The sequence below is a fragment of the Tuber melanosporum genome (genome assembly GCF_000151645.1).
Source record: "Tuber melanosporum whole genome shotgun sequence assembly, scaffold_1, strain Mel28".
Classification (NCBI taxonomy): domain Eukaryota; kingdom Fungi; phylum Ascomycota; class Pezizomycetes; order Pezizales; family Tuberaceae; genus Tuber; species Tuber melanosporum.
The window spans coordinates 2,440,700-2,451,520 of NW_003298755.1; the positions used below are offsets into that span (position 1 = coordinate 2,440,700).

At 48.2% G+C, this 10,821-nt stretch overlaps 1 protein-coding gene; it reads left to right on the plus strand.

Annotated features, from left to right (window-relative positions):
• Positions 1 to 764: 764 nt before the first annotated feature.
• On the plus strand, positions 765 to 3,134 carry GSTUM_00004031001 (uncharacterized protein). XM_002835188.2 has 3 exons: positions 765 to 1,044; positions 1,356 to 2,844; positions 2,950 to 3,134. The coding sequence occupies exons 1-2, from the start codon at positions 810 to 812 to the stop codon at positions 1,892 to 1,894; spliced, it is 774 nt and encodes a 257-aa protein (XP_002835234.1). The 5' UTR covers positions 765 to 809; the 3' UTR covers positions 1,895 to 2,844; positions 2,950 to 3,134.
• The last annotated feature ends 7,687 nt before the right edge of the window (positions 3,135 to 10,821 follow it).

Sequence of the window (10,821 nt, forward strand, 5' to 3'; positions counted from 1 at the left end):
ACAGTTTGGGATGCGATGATCAACCGTTCTAGAAGAGGAAGCGGATGCGGAAGTCATTGAAAGGCATTATAAAGGGATAGTTAGGTGGCAGATGTAAGCATGAACAGCATGTGTCAAAATTTGAACCCCTATCACGATGAACGCGAGTCCATGAACTAGCTCGCGGGATCACGTGCTAAGACTCGGATAGAGTTGGGAAAAATTCTTGGAAAGTTTCTAAGTATCATATGATAGAATGACTACAGTAGTAGTAGTATGCTTAAACCTGGAGACGGGGTATGATAGCTTAAGTCAGATAACCCGGGGTCAATGCCGATGGCTCTCGCCTTCCAAACAATATCATACCGGTAAACCACTCCACCTCCTCTCCGCACGGTAAGAATTACCCTAGAGCTCCCCGCAGTCGCCCTGGATCCAAAAGAGTAGAAACATTTTTAAAAGAAACCTGGGTAGAGTCGCCTGGCATATCGGCCAATCACAAGATATCACCCGCATAATGGCACCTGCATAAACCGATCACTCGGTCAATCGTTCCGAGCCCTAGCCTTCCCGGAACGTGAAAGCTCAAATGATGCGATACAAGCCCCACATCTCGCAACCTCCGATTCGACTGGGAGCACCTTCCCCATGTATAAAAAGTAAAAAACTGAGCACGTCCGACATTATTGTGAACTTTGTCATCCTGTTGGCTTACTTGGCATGTAAAAAATATACTTTTCTTTGTTATTTGGGGTTCCTACCTTTCGCTACCCTTCATCCCCTCACCTATTTCTCTTGAGCGAAAAACTACAAGGCTATAGTGCAACGTGATGTCCGGACACAGAGCAGGAGGAGGACCCTCGTACCTTCGCGACCTGAATATGTTACCGGAGGAGGAAATTAAGGCGGATGCCGAATTTGACCCGAGTGATTTGTCGCTCTATACGAACACGGAATTTTTCGAGTTTGATATTGGCGAGGGCGATGGGGGACAGGAAGGGAGTGAGCGATTCACAGTTCCTGAGGAGGCGCAGTTGAAGAACGGACATTTGGGATTTCTAAACGGTGAGATTTTTTTTTATCTCCTCTGCTGACTTGTGAGAGGAGGAACCTGTGGGAGGAGGAATTCGTGAAGAGCCCCGTTTCGGTGGGGCAACCCGTGCGGAAGCGGGGATGGGAGACGCACATGTCACAACATTTGCTCGTCGAATATTATCATTAAATTTTGACAAGGGACGTTTGCGAGTACCAGTTATCTTTGGGGGCCGGGTTCGACAGGCAGGCCAGAGGTCGGTCTGGGCAACTAGGGAGTTAACAGGGGGCGAAAGAGTTGGAGGGGAGGAATACCACCTTGAAGCTAACGCTCCTCCCGATAGATGATGATTTCGACTACATGCCCTTTCCTACCCTCCCCACATCCGAGAGTCAACCATCCACCCAAACCACCGTTACCTCTTCACACCAAGCCTCGAACTTCATGCCACCGACTGCCACACTTCGCGCCATTCAGCCCTCTTCTGCCTCTTCGGACTCTGCTTCTCCTTCCCCCCTCTCCCCGCGAAGCGGTAAGCGGAAGGCTTCTATAGCGGCCACCCCCCCCTCGACAGATGGCCTCGATGACCTTTCTCGTGTGGCAGCAGAGGAGGACAAGCGCCGACGAAACACCGCAGCTTCCGCTCGATTTCGCGTTAAGAAGAAGCAGCGAGAGCAAGCCCTTGAGCGAACGGCGAAGGAAATGACAGATCGAGTTAAGCAACTTGAGGCCAAGATCGCGCAACTGGAGATGGAGAACCAGTGGTTGAAGAACCTTATCGTGGAGAAGAACACTGCCACGGCGGCATCAAACGATTCCGACAATTCGCGGGAGTCCTCGAAGGATGGAGCCGGCACAAAGCTTAAGAATAGCGAGTCCTAGTACGAGATATACCCAAGCTGCTCTAGGCCTTGAGGGATTCACTTTTCTTTGTAATGACGGCTTTGCTTTTTTTGGTCTGGACCGGGCATTACGTGATTTGGGATTTTATGACATTTCGTTTTTTCCTAATACTGTCTAATGATATTTCCTTGAATATCAAGCAATGGATTCACGAAGGACGAATGAATCTTTTGGAGCAAGTTTCGAGTAAATTTTGGTTTAATTTGTTTTTTTCGTTGTTCAACACATTAGCAACATTAAAGTAGCATTGGGCTGGGTCTATGATAAAACTTTGTGTGAAGCTCTACTAGGTGCTCATGAAAATTAGTTGGAGGGGGAGTCACCGAGACTCCAACTATGATGTCGTCATTCTTTACCAAGGATTGCGCCATCGACGCCGACGCGGCTCAAAAGATTACGTAATCTGCGTTCTCTGGTCAACACTAAGCAGGATCTGCTACTCGTAGAGCGTGGCTGATGGTCCCCGCGAAGCTTGTTTGTGTCGGGTGCGGCAGATCCGCAACCCATTTCTGAACACCGATAGTACTGTACGAGTACTCGCACTGGAGACTGAGATTGGACGGTGCCTTCTGGTGGGCACTAGGACAGAATTGGGCTTGAAAGCTCAGGGAAATGAGCGATTGGAAAGGTCAAACACCGCTAACCCTTCGCCTAACCCTTCGAAGCCCAGCTGCGCAGCGACTCTACGAGTATGGTACCGGTATCATTCATAGAGTGGGCGCAGGTTGGCTTGTGCTTTGTTGCTTGGTCGTCTGGGGTTACGGGAGCTGAGGGTGGTATGATACCGTAGGCTGGCAGGCAAAATCGCCAGGGGCCAGTTTGACAATAATAGCTACTGTTCGGCGGACAAGATTTCAAGGGAAGATGCTCCGTTTGTTCCCCCTCCGAAGGGTTACCTGGCAGCTCCTGCTTGTCCATGGAGAACACCGGTAAGTTAGGTGTTATGTATAACTGTGTCCCCATACCCTTCCAAGTGTGATACTATGATACCAGCCCTTGGAAACGCTTCGCTAACCCCCTTTCTTATCATCTAGTAAAACAATCCACGATAAGGGTTAGAATGCCCCTGGGAGCGCAAGTTATCCGGAAAATCAGTTACCCGGAAGGCCCTTGCTGTTCTGGCGTTGTTAATAGGTATTGTTCTCGAGGTTCGAGGAAGGGTATGGGAACTTTACGGACGTGGTTATATCGGTCAGATCATCCTTCAAATCAAACGTCACAAGATTGTTGGGGGTGCTATGGAGGTTCTTCGCCCATGGATTACCCAGGATCCAGGCTCCAAGTCCATACCCTGGAGAAGTGACAAACAAAGTGATCCCGGGCGGCTGTGACCGGCCGGAGCCGTGGGGTAATGGGCGAGCTTACTGTCCAAGACAGGCGTGCAGATTATTTATCGTCTAGGATTACCCAGCCAAGGCATTGAGAGAAAGTAGTTCATATTCCTAAAGTAATCGTAGTAGAAAGTATAGCGCATACGTTTTTTACCGGGTGTTAACCACAACACATCGCGGCATGAAGAGACCCTTTCCGTACTTTAGGAATGTAACAAGCTGCAGAGCAATACAACGTGATAGCAATAACCCTTCCTTTAACCTTTGTGTTTGAACCATCTCCGTCTCACAAACCCTGAGCTCTTCCTGCCGTCCAGCCCACTACCCCCGGTGCCCACCACTTATGACATGAGCCCAGCTATCATACCGGTATTGTATCACAACCTCAATGCTCCACTATCAATCTGCGATACCCATATCATATAAGCCCAGCATTATGATACCAACCCAAGGACCAGAGCTACAAATCTCTACCCCACCCAAAGAGGAAAAAGAAAAAGAAAAAAAAGGAGACAGTGCCTCATCCCGACCCGAACGGTGTCCCGAGCCCATCAACGCCAGATACTCAATATGAACATCACCCAATTTATGCGCTTTCCGTGTACTGTACTCCATATTGGTACCTCAAATTACTTCCCAGTGCACCCATCCACAAGACCTCACGAACACCTAGGTGTATGATAAGAGGAAGAATAAAATACAAATTCCTCTTTCACTTTTTTTCTTCCGCTGACCCCCCGCTGATCGTGGACTTCACCTCTATGATAGGATGCATATGTTCTATAATCTATGATAATAATGAATACGATGCCACAAGGAGAAGACCCGATTCGCGCCACAGCCTCATCGAGGAAGGCTGTAAGGTCTTCAATTCTCCCAGGTTTCTTTTTACCCCCCCTCACCCCGCCCTACGACCGCCGCTTCAATGTCACCTTACACCAGATTATTATTATTATTTTTATTATTATTATTATTATTATTCAGTTCTGGTCAAACGCCATCATCTGATACCATTACATCAGATTTGGGGAGGAAAAATGCACTTGATGGTGTTTTCACACCGTTGTCATAATATTATCATACTAACATCGCAGACCTTATGATACTGGATGGACGCTCAAGGGCCGATTGACCTCCTCCCGACGAGCAAAAAGTTACGATAGGACGTTCAACCCGATCATCTGATAGCGGATGCCCCGACCCCGAGTAGGAGGAGGGGCGTTGGGGAGGGGAGAAAACGCCTCCACCCTAGGGTGCAGTACAGGGCACCGTGATGCTTCCTCGCTCTCCGGGAGCTTGGTTTGCCCCACCGCCCACCAGCCGGTCAGCCGGAAATGCGGCAACACCGGATATGTGGGCGGAATGCGAGTGAGTACTATATCGTAGAGAATGGGAAGTTCGGAATATCGTACCTTATTGGGCCGAACTCCCACTAGAGCGAACTCTGAGTCTTGGGGAGTCGAGTAGGCCTTGTCAGTGGGAGAGTACGATGATACGATGATAATACCATTATTGTAGCCCCCGTTCAGGGCGTTGCGTCTACTCTCGGGTCGAGTGTCATGCGTGCGCGGACCTAATCCCCGAGTGCTATGATATGTGTTCTTTCATGACTAGGATGTAATTTCTCCTCTATCAAGGAATTGGTACTATCCGGAGTACGTGCTCTCCCCGCAATCCGCAGCAGGGCGAACAGCGTCCCAGAATTTGCAATGAGCCAACTCGTGGAAATCGTAGGATCTCCAAAGATTTTTTTTTGTATCATAATATATCACTCGCGATTTGGTTATGCCCCCACAAGTGAAGCCAAGGGAACGGCGCAATACCCTTGCAATGCGAAGAGAGAGTATAAGTTAGTGCACAGACTTTGCAATTTCATTTCTACAGCCACCACAGCATGGGATGCCATCCCACCATGGAACTGGCAACAATTGAGACCCAAGTGGTGAGAACGATGCCCTATTGTCAAAGGGGGTAAACCGGGTGGGTCAAGGTATCGCCAGGGAGCCGAAGTGGCTACCTTTGGGCTAGAAACTGTTCTGTAAATTGTGAGAAGGAAAGGAATAGCACAGGTTGAAGGAGAAATGAATACCTGGGGAGCCTCGTATAGGGTGCGTAGCGGGTCAGTGTTCAATAATATGGTATATTTGTGCGCCGATCGGGCTTCAACAAGCGGGCCACTGGAGAAATAGTTCGCGAGACAGGTTAAAACACCAACAGGTCGCAAGTATAACAGCAGAACAGGTGAGGGAGAGCTCAATCACAAAGTTGGAAGGAAGCATCATAATAGTAAAGGTCTTGCAACAGGAGCACCGATCGTGCGAAACACACTATGGGTCCTAATTCGCAGATATACCGCGGCGGCCTGGAGTTTGGGGCACTCCAAGACAACCAGGAAACCAGTCCAACAGGTGAGTCACTTTTCATGATTCGCAAGGCTTCAGTCCAGAGTCAGATATACGCACTTCTCCGGAATCGGGTACAACGTCTGGGATCGGGTATCCAACTTATAATAAATCAAGCCATTGCTCCGCCTCGCTCTGAGGTTCTATTCTAGGGACGGCATCTCCAATCAAGTCACATCGCCCTAACCCTCTCACACACTCTCAATTGGTGTTTGACACGAGACGAGCCGGCTCGGGCAAGTGTCCAAAATCGCATAATCCTGACTTCCTACGGGCCTAGATTTCTCGAGAATGTTGAAAAAATTGCCCGAGCGCTAGCAGATACATCGTACAAACGCCGGCGCTATTAACCGAGACATGAGCATTCCGGCGAGCACTGGCGGAGGCCATGGAAGTTACCGCTAGGACAAGTCAATATTATTATGCATGTATGGAGCATTGGAGGGCCCTTTGGACGGGATTTTGCTTGGAACCCGGCTTAGGGATAAAGGGTGGGAGAGTGCACAAGAGCTGAAACAAGTACGAATAGGACCCCAAGAGAGGTGAGAAAGAGGAATAGACTGATAGAAATGGGGGAAATAGAAAACCCTATATTTCAGGGGGGATAAATAATTAGACTGTTGGAGATGGGAAATGATCAAGCCGGGGTCGCACGGAGTCAAGAGAAAGGGATTTAAAGGACGAATAAATAATGATATGATATTAGAGGAGAAGTTTGTCGATTGTTCGATAAAAAGAAAAGAGATCAGAGGTAAAGTACAGAAAAGGAGTAAAATATAAAAGAAGAAATTCCTCAGCGCTAGTGCACCTAGCTGACGTGTACTGTACTAGTGCGTACGTAAACTATATGATATGATACTTGTGTGGGTATCTCCAACAAAAAACCCACACCCGATGCGAGTGATTATACATGACACCCAAAAGCTTGAGCCGGATCAAGCCTCACCTGCGAGCCGCAAGTTGTTGGAGCCGATCAATCATGCAAGCCGAGCTGGCTCGAGTCCAAGATCCGGCTTGTCTTGAATCGTCTTGTGCCAAACACTACTAGTACTCCTCAATAACAACTAGATAGAGAAGTACTCATCCAAAAGAGCAGTACATCAATACCAACATCAGTGAATGGTCAGAGGAAATTTTAACCTTTTCTCTTCCTCAATAGCCAAGCCAACTCCGCGGAGCTTCTAACCAGGAAAAACACAAATCACCTGGCGGAAGGGCAGTGAGGGCACAGGAGGGCAGTTATTCTCCAAAAACTCATCCCTATGCTCCATGTGAACTGAGGGGAAGCAAGGATTTCGATTCACCAACTGCGAGTTTCCTGCACATGTTAACACTTACTGACTGGACAACAAACAAACCCCGACCAGTCAAGTTGTGGAGGTCGTCGTGGTGATTCTGTGAAGCACCACATGAAGACTATCAGCAGTCAGTAGTCTACAAGTACATGTGATTAACATTACCAACTTGAACATGCCATGTGTACCCGAGTAATCAAAGTCAGGGTGAGTTGTTTTGGGATGTCAGATGCGCCAAGTTCTGGAGGCTCTCCTGGCCGTGAATGTTGGCTACAAGGTCTGGTAGACGGCCGAGAGAGAACTACTTTCCTGACAAGTCGCTACCTTTTAAAAAGCAAGCGCTCATTTCTTAAACTTGTCTTAGCAAAGAGCTGCTCGACATCACAGTCCAGTGCGAGCACAGAGGGGGTGAACTTGAACGTACCGTACCGTAGGGGAGGTGATTTCAGCTTTTACTAGCCAAAACCTGGTGAGTGTAACCAGACAAGGGATCAATCTTAGCTCTTTTGAAGGAAAAGTGGTCAGCCCTACTCTCTCTCCTCCTGCTGCAGTGGCCCCACGATACTCGAGTACTCGAGTATACTGTTCTCCGGGCGGCCGGAGTGATCTACCACCCAATCACACCCCTTGCCTCACTTGTACCTAGTATTGTGCAGCGCACTCGCAGTTTTGAACTCTACCCTACGCCGCAAATCTCATCGATCACAATACTCGAGTACTCGTATATCAACCCGGGGATAGGCGGATGCAGGGCTCAATTTTTCATGTTAAGCTTTTCGGTATTCATCAGTACCGTATCATATAAAGTGGATAACAAAACAAACCACACGCAGGCATGTGCGTACCGTATGTGCTTCCAGGAAAGGGTGGGGCCATCCGCCAGTCCCTACACAGCGATAGGCGATGCCTGCGCTGTTTCGATCGGTATACTTGTTTTTTTTTCGCTTCCCTTTCCTCTTTTTTCTTGTTGTTTTGTTTTTACCTTTGTCTTTGTCTTTGTTTTTGTTTTTTTGTTGGATTTGGATTGACGGATTGGTGAGGAGGAACTTGCTACTTGTACCAGTATGCGGGTTTGGCGCAACAGCTGATAAATAAATTTATGTGGATGCAACAACCAGCTGCCAAGCTGCCAGGCAGCAGGGTCGCCGCACTCGCTGCTCGGGTGTCCCCTCCGGGGTAAGCTTGTGATGCAACACAATAGCAGAACACGTGATGTATTCTCATACTGTACAAATACAGTAGATCTGAAAAAACAGTGATGTTGCTGTGCTGGTACAAGTAACATGCTGCTACTGGTGGGGGGTATCATGAAATCAACCATCGAACCTTGGGTTCGCCGTCCTGCCCAGCGCCACCTGTCGGCCAAAAAGTTTATCGAAACCCTCAGGGATGATACCGTCACTTGAGCAGACATCCCGCCGCGCCCACCGCGCTAGGATTGCTCCTCGGTTTTTCAGGGAAACAATCTCCCCCGGAAAATTTGATAATTTCCCGACGCAGTCAGAATAGGCATTGGGTAGGTGGCGCATCTTTACCAGGAAACCACTCTGTCGATGTGGCCGTAGGCCTGGAATGGAGTTCTGGTCCAACAACACCCTCCAGCAATGAGAAAAACCTCGCTGGCATTCTTCAATGGTTCATGTCTTGGAGACCAGCGGTCTAGAACAAGCCAAACAAGCCGTCCTGATAGGCTCACACAGCGAAGGCGTCGACTAGGTTCCCTTGCTGGTGCTTTTACGGGTAGCGGGAAAGTGCCGGTAGTCCCAGTGTCCGAAAAGAGGGGTACCGGTAGTGAGTTTGCCTTTGAGAACTCGAATAGGGTGCTCGAGCATGGGCGGTCAAATGCGCACGGATTTTTTGCCCATTTTGCGAATCCCTGTATTCGGGTAACAAGTGTCAGGGAAGATTTGTTCGCCCAACCAGGGATTAGTTTGCTGGTTAATCCAAATCAACTATTCATTAACTTCTTACCGGGTACAAGGCTACAAGCAGGAAACCATTAACTTTTGGACAGACAGGGATATATTTTGCTAGTTAACCTTAAATAACTGTTCCACAACTTCTTGTCCCTTCTTGTATGATACCGGTATCATGCCTTTCGCCAGCTTCGATTAGACGCGGTTTGTCAATGGGCTGGACTTCGGGTACTAAAGTTGGTCAGTGTTTTCTACAAGTGTGATTAGTACACCATTAAACGATGCTCAATGCAAGGAGGTTCCTTTTTTAAGCGAAATGATGAAGCGGGAAATACAGTATTTCATAAATTCTAATTTTTTGCCTTGGGCGTACCGGTATTGCCCGACAAGCTTGATTCAGTCTCCAACACCTCCTACCGGTCCAAGTATGGAGACAAAGTTTAAAAAGTTCTGAACCGGCAGCGTCCCACAAAGAATGACAAAGGGAAACCCCCGGAACCACCCGGCAGCGACCAACCGCCGCCCGCCTACCCAGACAAACGATAGGACACGGTACGATGTTTTACCGAAGAGGATTTTCCTGTGATGTTCACACTGTTGGTGCAGAGTAGTGATCGGACGGTCTCTGAATTAGTGGGGGAAAAAACGTGGTTTGAGCTCCTGGGACTGTCCAGTCGCTAGAACTTGTACCTATGAGTTGATTCCGGAGAAGCTGAGGGCTCCTGCTCTGGGATCCACGCGTTCCTTATCAGCTTGCCTAAATCTTTTTTGAATTTCGTAGGCGTCGTAAGGTTAAAAAAAAAAAAAAAAAAAAAGTATGATATCATGCTCACACTGCCGTACATGTCTCTGAGTTCACCACCTACAGCATTTTACGAGCACTGTGAACAAGTTCTAAAACAATTTACCCAGCAGGAAGGAACACAGCACAGTACAGCACCTGTGTACAGTACTCGAGTACCGGTCAAGACTCGAGCAGTTGTGGCAAGGCCAACTGGTGCCGCTTGAGAGTCCTGGTACTGTACTCGGGGGGGAGGGTCAATGAAATCCGGAAACTACTCGTAGTGGGTGTCAATGCAGGCAGCAGGGTTCATTTTATTGGATGCCGATAAGCATGTTGTCTTGAGAGAAATCAATGTTACAGAAGTCAAAAACCCAAACCAGTCGCTTTGAAGTTATATGCCATTGAACAGGTGAGAATCAGGGGCGCAGCATGCTCTTATGAAATTGGGTTACCTATTTCCGATTCTAATTTACGTTTTCTGTTTGTTATCTCCGTGTTGTTCCCGGGATATCATACTTGGCCGCCACTCCCAGTTAGTTGCTATTGTCTTCTAAAAGACTTTTGGTTCCCAATTTCTGATGTGGTCTCGTCGTTTAGCACCGGTTGAGAATTTGGACGATCGCTTTTCCTGATCTTTAACGACTTCTGCTGCGAGCACAGTACTGTACGACCTCGGTGCCCTGTCGCAGGACCACAAACTCCCGGAAAATAGGCTACTGTATACCCAGTGCCACCCACCACCGCAGTTACTACTGTAATTGTAGTTATCACCGCTATCGTGTACCCCAACACCGCTGTACTAGTACAGCGCTCGTACTCGATCACAAGAAACTGGGTTTCAGATCCTCTGAGCCCACTTCCTGCTGAAGACAAAAAAATAAAAAAATATGATAACATGAAATCTCTTGCGACAACGAGTATTTCTTATATTGATTAGTCAGGACCCCCACGCCTTCTCGGGGCTCCGGGCTCCCGTCCTTAGAATTGTTTTTTTGTGGGCTGAAGCTGATACCCTGCTAGGATTATTAGATCATTGACGAGATTTTTAAAAGATGAGTGCGGAAGCGAAGAAACAGGGTTTCGCCAGATCGAGTTTCCCATTATGGCTAGACACTGCACGGATCTTTCCGGGGTTGGTTAGGCTGAGATCTATTGGTTGTCAATTTAAATGATATTCC

Bases quoted from the DNA above. Each gene is read 5' to 3' on its own strand.
- GSTUM_00004031001 (XM_002835188.2), top strand. From the start codon at position 810: ATGTCCGGACACAGAGCAGGAGGAGGACCCTCGTACCTTCGCGACCTG. The intron at 1,045-1,355 runs GTGAGATTTTTT...TCCTCCCGATAG, and splicing joins ACATTTGGGATTTCTAAACG to ATGATGATTTCGACTACATG.